This window comes from Rutilus rutilus, assembly GCF_951802725.1.
Source record: "Rutilus rutilus genome assembly, chromosome: 14".
Taxonomy (NCBI): Eukaryota; Metazoa; Chordata; class Actinopteri; order Cypriniformes; family Leuciscidae; genus Rutilus; species Rutilus rutilus.
The window spans coordinates 19,116,872-19,138,978 of record NC_140219.1 but is presented as its reverse complement, the minus strand read 5'-3'; the positions used below and the strand labels follow the sequence as shown (position 1 = coordinate 19,138,978).

General features: G+C 36.0%; 2 protein-coding genes across 2 annotated transcripts; both read left to right on the top strand.

Annotated features, from left to right (window-relative positions):
• The first annotated feature begins 284 nt into the window (after positions 1 to 284).
• Positions 285 to 14,921, top strand: adgrg4a (adhesion G protein-coupled receptor G4a). Its single transcript, XM_084431304.1, has 26 exons — positions 285 to 343; positions 540 to 1,154; positions 1,233 to 1,330; positions 2,198 to 2,253; positions 3,637 to 3,685; positions 3,812 to 3,843; positions 3,970 to 4,121; positions 4,199 to 4,300; positions 4,452 to 4,526; positions 4,869 to 4,954; positions 5,025 to 5,089; positions 5,176 to 5,324; positions 5,465 to 5,591; positions 6,239 to 6,345; positions 6,438 to 6,642; positions 7,208 to 7,373; positions 9,791 to 9,940; positions 10,100 to 10,219; positions 10,510 to 10,555; positions 10,675 to 10,778; positions 11,080 to 11,201; positions 11,271 to 11,539; positions 11,637 to 11,736; positions 12,176 to 12,456; positions 12,666 to 12,767; positions 13,447 to 14,921. The coding sequence occupies exons 2-26, from the start codon at positions 653 to 655 to the stop codon at positions 13,608 to 13,610; spliced, it is 3,429 nt and encodes a 1,142-aa protein (XP_084287430.1). The 5' UTR covers positions 285 to 343; positions 540 to 652; the 3' UTR covers positions 13,611 to 14,921.
• Positions 14,922 to 15,098: 177 nt separating this feature from the next.
• On the top strand, positions 15,099 to 19,240 carry vgll1 (vestigial like family member 1). Its single transcript, XM_084430952.1, has 4 exons — positions 15,099 to 15,326; positions 16,898 to 17,091; positions 17,173 to 17,571; positions 18,020 to 19,240. The coding sequence occupies exons 2-4, from the start codon at positions 16,905 to 16,907 to the stop codon at positions 18,058 to 18,060; spliced, it is 627 nt and encodes a 208-aa protein (XP_084287078.1). The 5' UTR covers positions 15,099 to 15,326; positions 16,898 to 16,904; the 3' UTR covers positions 18,061 to 19,240.
• The last annotated feature ends 2,867 nt before the right edge of the window (positions 19,241 to 22,107 follow it).

Genomic DNA, 22,107 nt, shown 5'->3' with positions numbered 1-22,107 from the left:
AAACAAACCTTGTTGTATTATTTTAATTTAATACTGTGAAGCTGCTTTGATACAATCTGTATTGTGAAAAGCGCCATACAAATATACTTGACTTGACTTGACTTGACTTGATTTGACTTGATAACTTAATAAGTTTTGATCTTTATGGATGGTTTGACTCTTTAACGTTTCTTAAACATAGAGTTTTATTACTTTTTTTTTAAGTGAGGACACTGTAGAAATGAATATTTTTTCTCTCCTTCTTATCATGCATACAGATATACAGATATCATGCATATATTTAAGAAATGCCTGCCTGTGATTATTTACATATGGATTTTGGGCTCCTCTCTCGTATGTTCAGGTATGATATTTCACATTATCAAAAATCTTCGTTGCATTATGTAAATATTTTTTTCTCCTCTGTTCCTTGAAGTTTTTATATTGCTAAAGAGGATATCATTTGTTGATTGTTAATGTACAAACGTAGGATATAGTTTACTCAAGCTCTTATAAGAACTTATGACTGATAGATACTTAATCTGTATTGTATCTTTTAGGCTCGAGCCTATGGGGGAACAAGATAGACTTTACAGCCCGATCCTGTGTTTGGCAGCTGAATAATAATGTTATCATCCCACCTTTAGAGGAACTGAGTGTTTGTGTCAACCTCATGAAAAAGATTATTACTCCTGAATGGACTGCTTTTGACTACAAAGGTCCAGGGCAACAGCACGTGGAGCTTGGCTTGGCTGGAGATAGGGGGAATTTAAAAGCCTACCTTTTTGGGGAAGAATATATAGTTGCATATGACCTTCCCAAAGACAAGTGGCAAACAGTTTGTCTGACATGGTCGAGTCACACTAGGCTTTTCCAAATTATCGTTAATAAAGCCATATTTGAAATTCATTTGAATGAAACGTCACCCGGGTTCCTTGCCGCAAATGGTACCCTGACTTTGGGGGTTTCACACAGTTTTGTTGGAGGTGATATTGATTTTGAGACCGGGAAAAACTTCCTCGGAGAGATGTCCTTGTTCCGAATGTGGGGAGTGCAGTTGAGTCCACTGGAGCTGGATGCATGCAAATGTGTAGATGGGAACATTATGACCTGGAGAACGCAGGACTGGGACTATCTGAAGTGCCTACCAATACAGGATGACAGCTTGAAGTGTGGTGAGAGAACTTGTGTTATATGATGTTATGCGTTACTGAAATTGCACTCTAATGACCTGTCTCTTTAAAACATTTCAGAATCGTCAAAATATAAAATTCAAATGAACACATCTATTATGCAAAACACCAATAATGGCTACACTGAGAATAAAATCCAGGAGATTGTTCTACACTGGGTAAGATTATATTTGCATATATATAATGTTATAATATATAATAATTCACATTTTCACTTGCATAGCATTTATATACTGAATTTATTTACACACACACACACACATACATTTCTAATTATATGTAAATATTTGTATGAACAAAATTATTTAAACTAAACTGATAAGCTGAAAGAATTTCACATACTGTACATTTGATGAACAGACCCTGGGCATCCTTCTCCTGGTGTTTTTCAGTAAAAAGTCATTGTTTATGGTCCATTGAAAAAGCATGAAAAACATTGTTTAAACTCTTTCCAAAAAAGATCTGTAAAACTTATTTAGATGTAGAGGGATAGTCCACCCAAAAATGAAAATTCTGTCATTAATTACTCACCCTCACGTCGTTCCAACCCGTAAGAAATTCGTTTATCTTCGGAACACAAATGAATATGTTTTTAATGAAATCTGAGAGCTTTCTGTCCCTCCATTGACAGCATACGCAACTACCACGTTAGCAAAGACATCATTAAAGTAATCCACATGACTCCAGTGGTTTAAACTCAATTTTATGAAGCAACACAAGGTCTTTGTTTGCGCAAACCCCCCCCATAATTTACCAGTTTATTTACAAAATATTAATCTCCAATGCGTGTAAATTTGAGGTTAAACCTTTACTTTAATGATCTCTTTTCATTTCTGTCACAAACACAAAGGAGGATTCAGTAGCGAGTGTGAAATATAATAATTTGTTTTTGAAGAATGCTGATAAGAGGAAGGTAGACTTCTGAGAGAATGAGTCCATGAACCGTGACAATTTCACTTAATTTTACATAGATTTTTTGCTGTGTTTATATTAAGATGTTTGTATATTTTTTATTATTATTTCAGCTTAAGCACATTTTCCCTCAGAAAATATCAGTGCATTCTGTGTTCCTGTCAAAAAGGTAATTGTTTCACTTTTTAAACTAAATCAGAGGTTTTCAACCCTGCTCCCGTGGCCTGTTGCATAAAGCTGGTTTAACAAACTCAGAGTTTCAGTGTTGGTTTAAAGTTGACAAAACCACACAAATCCAACCTGGTTTAGATGCAGGTTCAGCGGGCTCACAACACTCGATATAAACGTTAAGTTTTCATAAGTTTGTCTGAAGCACGTGCACCTGAAAGTGTGACGTGCAGCGAACAGCCAATCATATGGGACATGGAGAGCATGATAAACAGCACGTATAAACAGAGAGCATCAGTTTGATTGACTAGGCTGATTGCAGCCATATCACCCTGTAGCCCAAGACTGGTTGCTGAAGCTAAGCAGGGATGAGCCTGGTTAGTCCTTGGATGGGAGACCTCCTGAGAAAACCATGTTGCTGCTGGAAGAGGTGTTAGTGAGGCCAGCAGGGGGTGCTCACCCTGTGGTCTGTGTGGGTCCTAATGCCCCAGTATAGTGTCGGGGACACTATACTGTCAAAGACAAGTGTCCATCAGATGAAACCGAGGTCCTGACTCTCTGTGGTCATTAAAAATCCCAGGTTGTCCTTCGAAAAATTCTGCGTTCTGGCGCAATATGGCTGCCGTCGCATCATTCAGGTGGATGCTACACATTGGTGGTGGTTGAGGAGATTCCCCCTTCTATGTTAAGCGCTTTGAGTACCCAGAAAAGCACTAGATAAATGTAACAAATTATTATTATTATTAGACGGCGCAAGATATCATGAATATGTATTTACAAGGCCGCAATAAAGAAACACTGCTGCTGCAGCGAAAGTTTGATATATGGCTTTATTGCATCAGATATGTCACTTTTCCACAGCTGATTGGTCCAGTTTTGGTTTGGGATCTCAAACCCAGAATAAAACCTGATCCAGAACAGGTTAGCCATGTATAAAACCCACTCAAAAACAATCCACCTTCTTGATCCCGAAAACTCAACTCAGTTTGCTCAAACTAAACGCGAACTTACCTGGCTAAAAAACGAAACCAGCTTTGTGCAACAGGCCTCTAGAGACCCACTGCCCTGCAAAGTTTATATCCAACCTGCTTCAGCTTGTGATTTTCCAGAGAAGAGCTTGATTAGCTGGTTCAGATGTGTTTGGTTTGGGTTGCAGCTAAACTCTGCAGGAGAAGAGTTGAAGACCTCTGAACTAACTCACTAAGACTTGTTAAAGTAAGATTAAACTAAGTTAAAGATTTGTTAAAGTAAGCATATGATATTATAGGGTGTCCATGTCATTTTTATTTCAAGTTATTAAAAATGTTTTCATTTAACTGCACAGTTACATAGACTTTATGTCTAAGAAAGATGTTATATTTTTCTTATCTGTGCTCCAATTTAGCGCTCAAACAGGAGCTGGTTTGACTGGACAAAATAAGGGGAAAATTCAGGTACAAATTCATTTTTATAACTGATTATTAAGTGGACATATATATAATGTATATCCTAATGTTATAACGTTATGTGTTTTGCTCAAATGTGTTATAAATGTTACATTACGTTATGCTTTTTTGCAGGGTAGTGGAAAGCTACAAATCAAGACACAATGGTAAAATAAATCCTCATATACCTGCAATAGCTTAATACTATTAGGTGTCACAAAAATTCAGGAAAATAGGAAGTTTATGCTTTGTTTATGAGCCAAAATCGTCTCATGACTCTATTGTGGTCTTAGGTTTGATTGTGTGGTGTTTGTGAGAGTGATACCTGGAGCTGATGTGAGTGAAACAGTGTCTAAGATACAGACGTTGTTAAAAAACACCTATAACTACAGCGAAACCGTCTTCCTGATAACAAATCCAGATTCTATAAACATCCTCTCAGTAGGTATGTAGTTATATGTGATGGGTGGGGAGGGGATCGATTAAATTCAGTCGATCAAAACTCTGTTTCAAATTTTACAGCTGTCTTACCAAATGTGACTTTGAATCCTGCTGTGACCACTTCTGCACCAGTCTTGTCTCAAACCACAAAGAGTCCCGGCAGTACAAATATTACAACATCAGGTTCGTGCCATCCAGAGCTTCATAACTCAACTGAAGTAAATGCTTTTATCAATGCAGAAGCACAATGCACCTTAACTTTATCAAAAGGTACAAAAGGACCACATTCCCTTTCAAAAACTCGCATGTAAAATATTCTGTTCATATTCTTCAGTAACTAGCACATCATTACAAACACTGGCCATGGACAATATCTGCTCAACCAGTCTCAGATTAACTTTGTACAGAGGTGAGTTAAACAATAAAAGAACATAGCCTATTGTTTGTATATTGTGGATATTACTCTCACAGAACCTCTATTCAAATATGTTTGACATAGTGGTCACTTTATTGGCTTTCTGGATAAGATACTTTTCATTCTTTGTTCTGCACAACAACATTGACAAAATGGTGCAAATATATATAATTATCATTCTTTTATGTTTATTTTAAAGGATATATATATATATATATATATATATATATCAATAATTTATCATTTAAGTATTAAATGTGATCGAACTGTTAAAAATGTTTTGCAGTATATGTTGTTCTATGTAATCAATGAATTGATTCACTAATGTTTCACCAGATTTTGGAGACATTTTTTATAGAGTCCATCTCAACCTAACAACGAATGGCAGTATCACAAACCCTAAACACACTATACAGCAATGGGTAAGTAAAGACGCATATTATAAAAAGTCCATTTAGAGCAGACTTTTGTATTTGATGTACTTCTCTTCAGCTTCAGGAAACACTGGGAAAATGCAAAATGGAAGTTTTGAATCTTGTGCTAAAAGGAGCACCTAAGTAAGTGTCCCAACACTAAACACATGGAACATTCAAATGCAGATGAACTAGATGCTGTATCATTAATTAAATGAAATCTTTGTCAGGTACATCACTACTTTTCAGGTTCAGACACTGACACCTGTGAATGTCACGACGACAGAAAGGCTGATTTTTGAACTCTTAACAAAAGGATACAGCAATGCTACCATCAGTATCAGTGTCCCAACTAAAGAAGTCAAAGTCAATCATATAGGTCTGATTTTGGCCTTTTACTCGTGACCAAGCAACAAATGTTGATTACAAGAAAAACAATAATACAAAACACTGTTGTAAATGTCTAATGGAGTTAAAATATATGTGCTGTTTCTCAGTGCAAGCTGTTTATTGTTACAGATCCTGGTCTCTGTCCAGACGAGATCATGCGCACAGTGTATGGAATATACATGTGGCCCAGCATGACTGCTCAAAGCCAATATGACATGGGGTGTGTGCGAGGGAATGAAAGTGCTACAAGGTTTTGGTAAGTACTACACATTTTGCAGCGTTTGATACTGATGTAAACAAAACAGGTTGATTTAGTTATTTCAGAAATGATTTTTTTCTTATCTTAATATATCAGCATCAATCATTTAAACTTTTGATGTATTTAAAAAATTTGATCTCGAGTTTGTTTCAGGTAAGTTATAATTTCCATTATCAAATCTCCATTGCGTATACTTTAAAGTGAAATGCTTTGTTTCTAGAAACAGTTCAATGGCCCTGAAAAAACATTCAGATAACGCTAATTTGCCACGTGTTTATATTTGCGTCATTTAGCAAACAGCCTATACACACAACCCTGAGCGGCTTTACTGATTAATATATCTTATCTTTTTCTTGTGGAAAGCAATATCCTTTAATTTAATAATTAGCTTCACTCCTGACAAAGCAAATATTAACTCTTAAACTGACCAGGATAGCAATAACTCCAGTCACCATTACATACAATTTAGCTTTAGAAAAAGTCTCTGACTTCTGTTTATAAGAGTACAAGAAAAAAGCTGTACTCAATCGTTTCAGGTCTAAAACCTTGCTGTGCGTAATATTTCCCTCATTTGCATGGTAAAGTCAGGAGAATGCATTTTTAAACGGCTAAATGAGAATGACATCTCTTCCCATTTTATTCAGTAAATTAAACGGGACAACTGACAGAGCAGTTTGGGATCCCCCAGACATGAGCAAGTGTTTAAGGACGGCAAATTTTGATGATTTGGAAAATATCACAGTTACAGTTGGTAAGTTATAAATATGGGGTTTTATTTGGGTTTTATTTGCCAGAGAAAACAAAAGCACACTTAAATCGACCTTTAATGGCATCTGTCCCCAGACAACTCAGCAGACATTGTGAACATGATTGAGGATCTGTTAAGGGAACAAACCGATCTGAATGATGCTCAGATGGACATTGTGCTTGAGAAGCTGTCTAAGGTCACTGAGGTTGGAACTTTGACCACAGACCTGTCCAGCAGCATTACTGACATTGTTTCAGATATCTGTTATATCACAACTAATCCCACCCAAGTCACTAACAAGTAAGTATTCAAGCAGGCATTTTGTGCATGCTTGTATGATACAGGTGGTTTTGACAGGGGATAATTAGCTCAAAATTGAAATTTTCGGCACTCTCATGTGTTTCCAAACCTGTATAGGCCTACATTTTCATTTGTGGATACAAAATTAAAAAATGTAAATATAATGCCCAAGTTTCTATAGGCTTTAGACAGCTATAGGCTTTAGAGAGCATGACAGCCCATGGTCACCATCCACTTTCATTGTATAGAAGAATTATCATTTTGCTAAACTTCACATTTTGGGTTCCACAGAAAGAACTCATTTGGGTTTGAAACAACATGAGGATGGGTAAAAGATGACAGAGTATTTATTTTTGTGTGAATACCCCTTTAACTATTTAGATAACAAATAAAGCTTGGGTGAACCCCCAAAGGGTAAACATTTATCCAGTGAAACGTTTTAATACACACACACACACACACACACACATATATATATATATATATATATATATATATGTGTCCCAGTATCTTATTTTCCTGCTGTCTTCACTCCATTGTGGCTTTCTGTCTTTGTGTGTGGTAGAGTTCTGTATATTACAGACCTTATGGGAGACAGGACGGTGTTCGTGGGAGATGCTCATAACATGACAGCACCTTCATTAGCACTGCAGCTGATCAACCCTGACACCTCTCAGTTCCATGGCCTCACATTTGAGGTGTCCTCCTTACAGAATGATAGCACCCCTGAGGTGAGAGACAAAGAGAGATTGTATATCTAACACTGCATGAGACCAAGATCATTATGGAAACTTTAGTCTCTTAGCGAAAATAGAAGTGTGATATTATAATATCACAGTACCTTTGCAAACGTGTTTTCACACTATTGTGACCACAAGGTTTCTGTGTCCTTGTGTGCGTTAATGGATCGTGTGATTCAAGTGGTTATTTTAGCACCGTTTACATGTCAGGTGTGATATTAAGCCTGACCACTGAATGACTTTTTACATCTAGTGAGATGTAAATGTATTCAGCCACCATTGTTGTATTAAAGCTGAATTACATTGGGATTAAAATAAAAAATTACAGAACATTTTGTGTTAAAATACTTTCATATCCCAATGTAATATGCAGAGACAAATAAGCCATTAATAGATACATTTCTCAAAAAACTGTCATTGTGACCAAACAAATTTTTATTTTTACCAAAGTTGACTCACAGAGCTTGTTTTGTTGCAAAACTAGAGTTAATTAAAAAAAAAATTAAATCTTTTTTAAATCTCCCTGTCAATATGTTGTTGTAGTATGTATAAACAAATACATTATGGAAGTTTTGGGGTTGACTGATTTATGGTTAATCAACCTTTAGAAGCTTCAAGCAATCAGACTCTATCACATTCGTTCCCAATGGATACAAAACATCCCAAAGCGGACTGATCACAGCTCTTTCTTGTGGTCTGTGCACATGATGTGTAGTTACTTACATTTTTGGAGTCTTAAAGGTTGTTTCTAGCCTGGCTAACGTCAGACCAAGTCTCATTTGAGACTTGGTCTGGGAACCACGTGTTCATTTTCTCGTATTTGAGGCGTTCATTTTCTCGTATTTTACGAATGCCCAGAGCCGTTTATTGGGCGCTATGAATGTCTATCAAATGCGCCTGTACGTAGCTCATAACCAATCGCTTCAATTATACCAGATGACGTATGTAGAGTGACAGAAATTCAACGAGGAAAAAGACGATGGGTCAAAGATTTATTTGTGCACGATGGCGTTTAGCGAATATTACGTTTGTGCAAGATAAACATGAGGGTAGAAGGTAACGTCGAGTCTGATGCCATGTTGGATTCATAGATATAAACAAACTGCTTCGGTGTCGTCATCGTCTTGCTGCTCCCTCCCCGTTCTGTGATTGGTTCCCTTTTTCAGGGGAAAATCTGGTCCATGGTATCCAGACTGCCTAGCAGCCTGAATAAAATCGCGCTGCTAGCAAGGCAGTATGGGGAAACCCAGGCTAGGTTGTTTCAGTGATTTCCAACCATTTTCCAACCAATCACCGACAGGGGGAGGGTGTTGTGAGGTTTTGAGCCAACTACTTCTTCAGCTCCGACTTTGCGTGCAACCGTGCACGAGCACAAAACACCCTCCCCCTGTCGGTGATTGGTTGGAACACTATTTGTTTTGGTTTTGAGTGGTTGGTGAAACCAATTGTTTTTGTGTGCAGATCTCAGAGCCTAGGCTGCCTACAGAGACGCGTTTTTTTGACGGCATGCTTATGGGGCGGGCAGCTAGCGGATCGTTAGGAAAGATTAGATGAATGTGATCTTTTTTTTTGGGCCTGAAATCACTGATACAACCTTTAAGAGCTTGTGTTCTTGAAATGTTAAGGAAGAACTAAATATAAAATGCACAATAAGAGCACCATTTTTCAAATATCAGCTGACTACCAACAGCACGATGCACAACAGGTAAATGCACAAGCAGTTAATGTTAAATAGACTTTACACTATGTATTACTTACTTTGTCCATTTTTGCTTAAAGAAAAAAGTCACAAAATCAAAGCAGAATCAACCACGCACATCCCCTATTACTAAACAAACCATTTTCAACTAATCAGCTGAGTGAATAATTCAATGACTCATTCATAAAGACAGTCACTTGTTGCTGTAATGCAGGGTGAACTCAAAAAACAAAGGGAGGGCTGGATCCAAATGCAAAAATAGTTTAATAACAAAATAAACATAAAACCACAGATAACAGGGAACAGATAACAGAATGAGCATCACCAAACATACATTCATGTAGGACAAGATCTGACAAAGAACATAGGAAACACAGAGGTTTAAATACAAAGGGGCAAACAAGTTTAACAAGTTAACAAGACACACCTGGGGAAGACTAATCAACAGGGAAAACTACAAAACTACAAACACGGCCACATGACACAGGAATGAACACAGAAACAATGAGAAAGAGAACACTGCAACTTAAAAGTCCCTAAGACAGGGTAACACAAGACAGGAATCATGACAGATGCCACCTACAGAACTGGCATAACACTGTAACTGTAGAAAGAAGGCAGGTATTTTCAGCCATCAATATTTATAAAAAGTGTGACCTTGAATGGCTTATTGTGTTTGAGTAATGTTTTCCTCCCATCCTTTTTGTAGATATTTTATGATGAGAACTTTACAGAGCATCCAAACTCAGGACCTGTAGCTTTCATTTCCTTACCTCCGGCAATTGAAAGCTTTTTCCCAAACAATGAAGCCAGGCCTCGTGTTCAGTTCCAGTTTTATGCCAAAGAAGATTTCTTTAAGGTAACATACACTCTTTATTTATTTTCCTCACTTTCAGACGAAGAATAAACCACTTGAAGTCAGTTTAATGTAAATAACAGCATAACTATAGAATCGTATTCTATATTTATTATTTGTTTATATGGCACGAGTACTTCTGATGGCAAATTTTTCATCTAGGACCCTGCAGTCAACATGACGCTGAACTCTTATGTGGTGTCTGCCAGTGTAACCAATGCCACAGTGAGCGACCTTGAGATCCCAGTGATGGTCACTCTCCGCCATCTCCAAACTAAAGAGGTCTGTGTGGATACGATCAACCAGCCACAACCAAAACAAACCACGAATCAACAGTTCAGCATCATCATTGCCCAGTTATGCAACTGTTTTAACACACTTTAGTAAACAGTTAAAATAATATGTTACCAGTACCACTAAATGCATGATATCTTTTGTCAACAAATATCTTGATAAATATAGCTTCTAAGGCAGCTGTAATTAATCCACTATGATAACCCCTGACATTATCACAGATTTATAGTCTGATCATTAAAGTAATATTTCACCACTCTCTCTTTTTTCCTGTATAGGACTGGGACAGTGTCAGTTGTGTCTACTGGGACTTCAACAAAAACAGTGAGCTTTGTGTTACACATTTTTTTAATTCAGCATTTAAGACTATCTATAGTAAGAGAACTCTTCATTTTGGGTCGATGTCCCCATGACAGTTCAATGGTTGTTTGAATGTCTCATAGATAAGAAAGGTGGATGGAACGATACAGGATGTGAGACAGTGAAGTCTAATGCCACTCATACGTCCTGTTCCTGTGATCACCTCACACATTTTGGAGTTCTTCTTGTGAGTTCAGTTTTGTGTGCCCAATGCATAGACAGTCAATTAAAGTATTTTTATAAAGTACACAGGTTTACATTATATTTTTGGTTGTGTGAAAATAAATTTGCCTTTGCGACAGCACAAGATCAGTGAATTAAAACGGTCAATTTATGTTGCAAATGCAATGTAATAATTAACAGTACATAGCTTTTATGAAAACATTTTGAAACTGTGTTCATTTATGAATGACAAACGATGGAGATGTGCACAACATTTGCATAAGTCATGCAAAGATTTTGATTATTGTAACCGTTTTATCTTCCAGGATATCTCTAAAACTCCAATAAACCCGAAAGATGAAAGGATTCTGACTGTCATCTCATACCTGGGCAGTGGCATATCCTCCATCTTTCTTGGAGTCACACTGTTGACCTATTTGACCTTTGAGTGAGTTCATAGACTATTTTGCATTATGTGCTGAGCATCCTATGTCTTACATGTGTTTTCTTACCACAGGAAACTGAGGCGAGACTACCCTTCAAAGATCCTTATTAACCTCTCCATGGCCTTGCTAGGGTTGAACATGTTGTTCCTGGTGAACTCCTGGTTAGCCTCTTTTAACAGCAATGCCCTCTGCATTACTGTAGCTGCCCTTCTACATTACTTCTTCCTGGCCACCTTTTCTTGGATGGGACTGGGTGCAATCAACATGTATCTGGCCTTGGTCAAGGTTTTTAATTCATATGTGCCATCTTACATGCTCAAATTCTGTGCTCTTGGATGGGGTAAGACAGACAGTTTTGAATTTTTTTCTCTTATACTGTGGAATATATTGAATATAACAAATAAAAAACACTGTTTCTGCTTTTTCATTTTTTTCAGGTTTACCTCTGCTGGTTGTAAGTTTAGTGCTTGCCATTGATATAAATTCTTATGGCGCTGACCTCTCGAGAGCACTTTTCCAAGAAGACTCCACTGCATTGTAGGTGCCAAACAACCAATCATTTATATTGGTGCCAAGAACAATAACCATAAAGCAACCTGATCTCACAAGAAAAAAATCTAAACATTTCTGACCATACAAAAACGAATGAATGAGATTGTACAAATTCGCCAATTTGCTAAGTCCTAAAATAGTTAGGAATTGTCATGAGACTGTGTTGGAGGAACAATGTTGTTGGAATCACATTCACTGTGATGCTTGTCCAGCTAATGAACGAATGATAACAATATTGAAAGCCGATGTGACAGCCTTCCTAAAGCACGTGATTATATTCACAGAACATAACTGAATGGTGCTCTTATTAAAAGTAACGTTATCATCCGTTGGTGTGCACGCTAGTTATCATTGGTTATGTTTATTTTCGTTCTTGGTGCAAAGAGAACTTTATGGTCATACCATCTCTCTTCATCCTTTTCAGCTGCTGGGTAAAGAATGACGTGACCTTTTATGTGACGGTGGTGTCGTTTGTGACCCTGATCATGGTCTGTAATGTCTGCGTGTTTGCCGTGGTCCTGATACAGATCCGTAAGATGCGGGTCAATAAGCCTGCCAGCAACAGAAAAGGGTTCCTGCATGACCTGCGAGTGGTGGCCAGCCTCACCTTCCTGCTGGGACTTACCTGGATGCTAGCCTTCATCTCCTGGGGCCCAGCCAAAACACCCCTGCTGTACCTGTTCTCCCTCCTTAACAGTCTTCAAGGTAACAGCAAGGGCTGCTTATGCCTATGGAGAGAAAGTTAAAGCTGATGCATTCAAAGTATGTCTGACACTGTGCACAGATGCAGTAGTACCATTGGGCAGATAAGCAAGAATACATTATTGTAGAGATTAACAAAAGATGATATGTTGTTTTTGGATTGTAATCTTCAAATTCAAAGAACAAGTGTTTTGTTTTTTGCTGTATTTCAGGTTTCTTTATCTTCCTGTTTTATTGTCTGATGAAAGACAACGTAAGGAAGCAGTGGAGGATACATCTCTGCTGTGGAAGATTCAGACACACTGAATACTCAGGTTTGGCTCACATAAACAATAGTTAAACTCATACTTAAAGGTATAGCGGAGGATTTTCCCGAATTTTAGAAAAGAACCGCCCCCTCTACACTTTTTGAAAAAATGCACATGCGCAACACTCTACCTGCTCCCGAGAGGGAACGCCTATTAAACGTGTGCACGAGAGAGCATGCACGAGCTAATCATAGCTTACATTAACTTTTACTTTAAATGGATTTCTCCAAATAGCATGCCAAACTTTACCTGTCAAGTAGAAACTTCGCGACTGAGGCATCAGTGGGAAGCCCACCCTGTGTTTTGAGCGCACGCCATCGTGTGAATCGTGTGCACGAGCACGTACGACGGCCTTACGTAAACATATCACCAGAATGATTGACACTTAGGAGGACCAATAGTCTTGATGATCCACCCGGAAAAAGAAAATCCTCCGCTATACCTTTAACATAGTCAAGCTATACTATACTGAAGAGAAGGCTATTCTAAATTATAATAATATTGTATAATTATTCTGTATTATACAAAACTATATCAAACATCCAAATATAATAAAGAAGTGTTCTAGATTAAAATTAACTTAAAAAGGAAACCGTGTCCCATATACACCATTTACAAACACAACCATTATCAATTCGAATTCCTTAAATTCGAAAAAGAATAATATTATTTGAATTTTAACCAGACTGGAGTCGTTCTGTAATACCGGAGGCCAAAGCTAAAGGTGGTCAACACGTCTCCTCACCATCCATGAAGTCTGACACTACCAGTGAAAGGAAGATCTCTGATACCTCAAACTCGGGGGCCAGTCATGATGGTGTCTTCCTGACACGGGACAGAAAACAATAAAAAAAGGGAAGATGAATTCTGTGTATTCCAGTTCTCTCTTTTTTTATGTTGAATGACGACTCTGGAAATTTCCAGCATTGATAGAATTAAATTGTTTCAATAATTTTTTTTTTTTTCTTCCAGAGAGATGAATTAATGAGGCCATGTGTTTAAACTGTTTTGAGTGGTGTCATTCCAGGGAATAATATCTATACATTAGCCATCTGTAAAGTGACAGCACTTTTTTTTATCCAGAATTACTAGTAATTTTGACTTCAGACTAGTATTAAAAAAGAAAAATACTAGCAGTTTTTAAAACGTCTTAGTAAGAAATAATTTAAAATGTTTGTTCACAGTACTAACTGGGTTTTGGTAAACATAACTATATGTCTAAACTATGTTGCATTCACAATATTTGTTAAGATAAATTGTGACATTAATAATGAAATGAGAAATAAAATGGTGGCACTTTAGTCCTGTTTCGCATAGCCTACGCATAGCAATTTCAGAAACTGGGTTATAATAACTAGGTACTAACCCTGAACCTAAACCTAAACCTAACCTAATAAGGTTATAACCCATGTAGTTAGGCTATCTTATGGGAGAGCGGGGCACAACCTAACGCGGGGCTAGTTGTAACACACTTGTTTTAAATACTTCCAAACATGCTAGCATGACGAAAATTGGTGTATTTATTAGTTGCCATATCAATACTATATAGAGAAAAAAATGCACCAAAATTAAAAAATCTTTGGAAGATATCACAGAAAATTTATTTAAACATAGCAAAAGTAAATTTCCTATACTTGTGTTAATTTTTCATCTCTATTATTTGTGTTTATTTAAAATTAGACAGATCTGATATTATTTTCATCCCTAATCTGTTATTTAACAATTGAGATAGTTCTTTAACGGTTCACTAACTAGAAGAAGACACTAGCTGGGTTTAAATCCCAGTTGTGCAGATGAGGAACCGACGATTAGAACTACGTTATTCTATTCTATGATTTTATGAATTCTATTGAGAAACCATGAGAAAAAGGGTGAATAAAGACTGGGAAATTATTAATTATGTTTTGAACTATGCTGTATAGCTGTGTTTTGTGGTGTGTTTGTCAAACTCAAAGATTAGTTGCTTTTTAATTATTAAAAAATGCCATTATTTTATATGAAAAAGTTAATAATTGTATTTTATTGAGAAAATATTTGTTTATTTTGTATATTTTTCTGATTAGATCAGATAACATTTTAATCTGTCATATGTTCATGTTACAATGTAGCCTACCACACGTTTCAATGTAGGCCTACCCCACCTATGTGGCATGTTTACACACTGTAAGTACACATGCTGTCAAATAAAGTGTAACCAATAAAACGATTATTTGAAAAATATTATCTGATCCACAATGTCCAAGTAAAACAGCATGTTCTAAAAAAAACAACAATTTCTGTCAGTGTCATTTTTCCGGAGGTGACAGTTAAATGGTCTGACTTGTTCAGTCACATTCTACTCATACTGGTTAAAGTTCGCAGATTGACGCCCCACATTTAAGGGCAAAAACTGAAGTAGCCTAGTTTCTCTTAGTCGAGCTTTTCCTCATAGTGAAACGATTTAACTGATTCAACTGCAGCCAGTTTAAATCTCATGCAACGACGGATATCACCTTTACTTTAGCAATGTGATAGTTCGTGTTGCAGCGTCTGATTAACTCGAGGCTATTTCACGACTTTTGCACGGTGAGTAAAAGCTCTATGGTGGCTATTTCCATGAAAGTAGTATTTTTTTATGTAGGCTACTGTTTTACTTACAAAAACTGTAACATAAGCGTAACGTTAATTTACAAACCTTTCTTAATACTGTAAATCTGGAGATTTTCAAGGGCTGTCCGTGATTGAACATGACATGTCCGTGACATGATAAGAGAGCAGGATATGACGGCTTGTTGTAAAGTGTTCCTAGGCTATAGGCTACCTGTGAAAAGTTTGGAAACATTACAATTTATGGTAACAATTTACAATAAGGTTTATTAGCTAACATTAGTTAATGTATTACCTAACATGAACTAACAATGAGCAATACATTTGTTACAGTAGGCCTTATTTATTAATCTTTGTTAATGTTAGTTAAAAATCCAGCTGTTCATTGTTTGTTCATGTTAGTTGACGGTGCATTAACTAATGTTAACAAATACAACCTTTGATTTTTATAATGTAGGCTATTAGTAAATGTTGAAATTAATATTAACTAAGATTAATTAATGATGTGGAAGTATTGTTCATTCTTAGTTAATGTTAACTTAATAACATGGTTAACTAATGTTAACTAATGAACCTTATTGTAAAGTGTTACCCAATTTATTAATGTTTTTGAAAGAAGTCTCTTATGCTCACCAAGGCTGCATTTATTAAATAAAAAATTCGGTAAAAACAGTTATATTGTGGAATATATGTATAATAATATAATATATTTATAAATAATATAAATACATTTATGTGAATAGAATAGTAAAATAATTAGGATTATGTGACACTGAGGACTGGAGAAATGATTCTGAAAAATCAACTTTGCATCACAGAAATAAATTACTTTTGAAAATGTATTCAAATTGAAAGAGTTATTTTAATTTGTAATAATATTTATTACTGTTTTTATGTGTTTTTGATTAAATAAATGTAGACTTGGTGAGCACTTATTTCAAAAACACTAAAATGTTATATATATAAGAGCTGTTTTATTTGACATTTTTAAATGAGGGTTGAAGCCGTTACCAAAATTTTTTAATTTAATTTAATTTTTAAAAACATTTATTTTATACAATACATTTTTAACATCATCATGTTATAAACAACATATAAAATATCTGACATATAGTTATGTATATATTGACGAAGTATGATGTGTTCAACCTTTTAGTTCTCATAACAAAAACATTGAATTTGTGGCCTTGATGCTTTTTAAAAATAAGCATTTCTGTGGAAACTGCTGTAATGGTCAGATTTTGTTGTTTAGCAGAACAGTGCTCATGAAGATAAGCCGTCAAAAACATAATGTATCTTATTGGCACCTTAAAACACATAAACACTTGAATAATTGATCAATTCAGCTAAAATACAATTTGCAAATGTATGAACATTAAGATACAGTTGGGCTTTGAAATATCCATCCTTATATATCCCAAAGAACATCATAAAGTGATGGGATTTTATTGCAATTTCACATTAGAATGACAAAACATGACACCATGAGCAATGTAATCTGTCAGCGCTGCATAGATTGATAAATTATGCATTGCACACCATTTTTGCAGATCAGTGATGGAGGAGGATCTAGGAAGCCCAGTGGCTAAGGTTAAGGAGGAGTCCGGTAGTGTCCTTCTCACCTACTTCCAAGGAGACATCAACAGCATGGTGGATGAACATTTCTCCCGTGCTCTAAGTAAAGCAACTAAACCAAAGGGAGAGCACTCCAAAATTAAAAGAAACCGCAGATCTGCTCAAACAAGTAAACAAGTCCCCTCAAAATTCCTTTTACGTGAAATATTTGACTTGTTGAATGAGTTTAAACATTGAATTCTTTTTTTAGATGAACTTGGTTCAAGTCAATGGGAAGCACAGTCACAAAGCAGGTTTCAGCCCATGTTTCCTCCAGAACATCTCCGGCTAGGAACAAGCAGCGAGTCTCAATCAAACCATCCTATGTCACCAAATCTCCCTGCAAACAATGCTGTTGTGTGGTCAGGGGATTCTAGGCAGGGTATGAGTCTCGCTCTGCCCCCCATGATGTACCCCTCGGCTGTATCCTCTGATGGTTTGATGGTAGCCGAACAACGGTACTCTAATTCTCTGTTAAACTTGCTCCACAACGATCGCCCTGACATGAGCACAGTGATGGGACCCTCCTCCAAACAAGAACTCATGTCTGGATGGACAAAGTATCCTGGATTTGGCGACCAGATGGCTTGTGATATCAATCTAAACTCTGGTAAATGCCCTTATTTTCTACCATCCTGTTTTAATCACACCCACGTAACCATACAGTACCGTTCAAGGATTTTTAAAAGTCTTTTACACTTACCAAAGCTGCATTTATTTGATCAAAAGACAGTTAAAACAACAATATTGTCCTATATGTTTTAACAATTTAAAAATAACTATTCTATCTTAATGTATTTTGAAATGAATTTTCAGCAGCCGTTACTTCAGTGTCTTTACTGTCATTTTTGACCAATTTAATGCTTCCTTACTGAATAAATGTATTAATTTCTTTCAAAACAACACCAAAAACACACTGACCTCAAGAAATTCAACGGTAGTGTATAGGCTACATAAATATTTAAAGGCCATTACATTAAAAGTTTACATTTTAGTCATTCTAATATACATTTTCATTCCTCAGTATTTTAATTAAGTCGCTTGTGATTGCCTTTTAGGTGTTCAGGTGATTGAGAAAAAAGATCTTTATTGGTATTAACTCAAAAGATTTGAGATTTAAAAGCAAGAACAAAGAAGTCTTTCATCGCTCTTTCATTTAACTGAACATGTGATTAATGGACCTTGCCATGCTTCACCTGGAGGCTTCTGCACATCCAACCTGTTCAGAAACAAGCTCTTCGTGTACCACAGCACAGAAGATTGTACAAGAGATTGGCCTCAGGCTATATGGAAAAACACACAAAACGAGTAATCTGTGTTTTTACTGATTTTTTTTGTTTTTACTGGCTTTTGTAGAGTGACAGAGTTCATTTGTTGCAAATGTTTAAAATGTAATCGATTTCATAGCAAATATGTGTTGTTTTTGTTGCATTTAATTTGTTCGATAGGCTGCTCTGGGTATAAATAACTTTAATTTGAAAAAGGATCACAATCATGATGCATTGATCACGTACACAAATGTATAAATGCACAACAACTAAAGTAGCTATAAAGAGGTTTTATTGGCTATATAAAGTAATTTAGTAAAATGCAGATGTTTTAATTTGTACAAAATATATTTATTCCCATTTCATTATTGGTTTTCAAGGATAAGAGCATGTTTCGCAACTTGTCTATGCTGGCGTTTGTCTAATTTGGCTGTTTAAATTGCAGATAATACTGTAGTTTGATTGGATGCACTGCCTTTGGTGTCAGCAACAAAAATAAGAGTTTTCTTCCTTTCAAAAAATGTAAAAGTCTATTTATTTTACTATCCTAACACATGCACAATTATTAGCATCTATCATTGTTTTTATGCTATCTGTGATGCTGCCAGAAAGAGATTTTTACCAGTTGAAACCACTTTGGTTTTGAATTTTATTGGCTTTAAATTAAATAAATGGCACATTACAACATTTCGTCAGTGATGGGCTACTGAAATACATTTTATTTGTAAATTACATCAGACAGACTTGGTTTTTGTGACAGTGAAATGACAGGCATAGCCTACTGAAAACACCGACACTGCACCCTAGTGGATGAGAACAACATTGCACTGCATCTCACTGGAAAAATACATTACTTATAGCAGCATGATGCATCAAACTCAACTCCCCCGCCATGAATCCAACTCATGGACGCAGATGGAGGACCAGCCACCTCCACACCCCTACTTGAGGATTGATGTCCTTGTGCTATATTTAGCAGTAATCCATCCGGTGACACACATGTCCCTTTACAAAAATAAATAAATAAAATGGACCAAAGCCAAGGCGAAAGCTCAGATCTGTGCTCAGACTCACCTCTGGCAAGAAACATTAACACAATTCACACAATCATTGATTGATCACTTCACATTTCATTGCAATATGGGAGTAAAGGACTCCTACTGGACAGAAAACTTTAAAGTGACTGATTTATGCTTTATAATTAGCCTACACAATATTACTCTATTATTTGTCAACCATCTGATATTTTCTAAAGTAACTGTCATCCATAATCAGATCATCTGGGTCACAACATTTTCTCTCGTATCACACGGCGGACTCACGTCTGAATACTTCTCTATATATTTTCAGTACAAGCAATACGTGAAATATGTGAGAATTCCAAGTATGTATTTGGGTGGTTGACATGACATGGCCTTTTTTTGGTCCAATGTGTCAATGTTAAGTAAATTATAGAAAAATATATCAAAAACTGTGGTGATATTGTTCAGAAAGCTCCTATATGGACATACAGAGCATTCATGGGTTTAATCTTCCATTTTTTCACAATTTTCAGCCAAACCAGAATAAACTCATATGGCGTGACTGTCCCAAGCACATTTCACAAATTTTGATTTTGAATAAAAACAAGAAAATGAATTCATTTTCTGTTTATTCAATCATATATTGATATCCCAGATGTCTACTTGTGAGTCTGCTTGACTAAAAGTTCAGGCATAATATTTTGAAGCAGCCCTTAACTAAAACATTTTGTCCCGAAAATGGATATCATTAGGTGTGACGCCATATTCCTTTTTTTAAACGGGCAATTGTTTGGAGACCTTTGGGGTGTGTGGGTCCTCCTCCTTTCAGGAGGAAGAACAGCACCTCAGAAGGACACTGAAAGTTACAATGCGAGTTTTCTCTCTTCATGTTTAAAAAAAAATCAAGTATATCCGGCACTCCTGCTTCAGTTCCCTTTTGAGCTGTCTTTTGGTGTGACTCATTTTACACAAAAATGAAATTACTTTTCAGTCAAAATTACCTTCAAAACTATATTGTCATATTGTAGTTAGCATGGTTTTAGCATGTTAGCATAAAAGCACATTGCTTAATGTCATGCTAAGTACATGAAACCTCATATGGTGTGACACAAAATCATAAGGTGTGACAGGGTTTTCTTGTCACACCATATGATTATTTTTGGTTATTAATCATAAAATCATCAATGTGACAGATGGGGAATATTGCCAGCAAAGGTTACAAGCATTGTGGTACTTTTATAACAAGGTATTCAAGTATATTGAAAGATTACAAGTAAACGTCTGTCTATGAGTGATGATAAAGTAAAAAAATGCAAAATGTAACATATTTGCACATAAGAAATGCTATACTTTTATATAGTAATGATAAAGAATCAATATAAATTGACTTACATTATCACATTATACCCCTTTTTAATTTAATACACAATAACATTCACGTCACACCGTATGACATTTTTAGTCACTAAGACAGTAAACTAGTGAATAAATGTAAATTTTAGGACAAAATCTACAAGACCACATATATATTTGGAAATATAAGAGTTGGTAGAATATAACCCAATGAGTTCCATGACTTACATTTGAGATTTGTAAAAAAACTTTTTTTTAGCCAAATATGTCAACCACCCATTTATAAAACGGTAGGTGAAATTCAACGGACACTTTACTATCTACCACAAAATGCCACATGACGAGTCGTGAATGAAAGGGAAGCACCGCAACTGACTCCATATGGTCACATGACAGTGGCAACATCGTGGATGTACTATGTCCATATTTTATTCACACTACACACATAAATAGGCCCACTAAAATGTAGACGTACTTTTTAAAGTTCTTCATCAAAGTAGTAGCCTACCTACACTGAGAGAATACATTATTTCAGACGCAGCTGCTTATTCATAAAAACTCAACTGCTGCCATCTTGCACCTCAGTTATCGATTATAGTGAAACATCTGAAGAATTCTGCATTAGGTAGGCTAACACGTTATTTCAACTGTCCACTTTAGACATTCTATTAACTACTTTGCAGCTACATGTCAAATAAGTTTAATGTCTGCACTTTATTTTGATTGTCCTCCAACAGACATCCTACTAGTAACTTTGCAATTAGGCCTACTACATGTCAACTTATTCTACTAAACCTAACCCAACAGTCTAATACTCGAATGAGAGTCAGTTGACATGTAGTTGCAAATGAATGCATGTTAGACATGTAGTTGCAAAGTTACTTATAGTTAGTAGAATGTCTACTAGTAGAATAGTTTAGTGTAACCTGGTTTTAATATTACTTTAATATTGTTGCAATGTTAATTTTGTTGCTTGGGTGATTGTGTTGTACATTGCAATCGAATATTTTTTTAACAGAAGGTTTAAGATAATATACAGATACAGTTATAAAATATTTTCAACTGAAATTAGTATTTTGTGCCGCAGTGTTTATTAATTTGTCGAGTTTAATGAGAAATGGTCTCATTTGTTGAAAAAAAAGAAAAAAAAAAAGAAAGAAAAGTCGTGATATTGTGCTGCACAAGGCAAATTGGATGTATTTCACGACGACCCTGGCATTTCGGTCTGCCTTTGTCATTGACACTCTTTCCAGTCAAGCCTCCTCTCTCGCACTTAATCTGTAATTCTAATATAGTCTGCAGAGATACCTCAAGAATCCACAGCACAACTCAATTAGTGTGCTGACCTACAGAGGTATAGGACATATTTCAAATAGGACATATTTCATTTCTGCCACTATGATATTATTATTATCTTTACCTCTGTTGTCAGTGTTGCTTAGCCAATTTCCATGAAAATCTGTCATTTCTAAAACAATGTTCTGACATTAGAGACTAAATAGC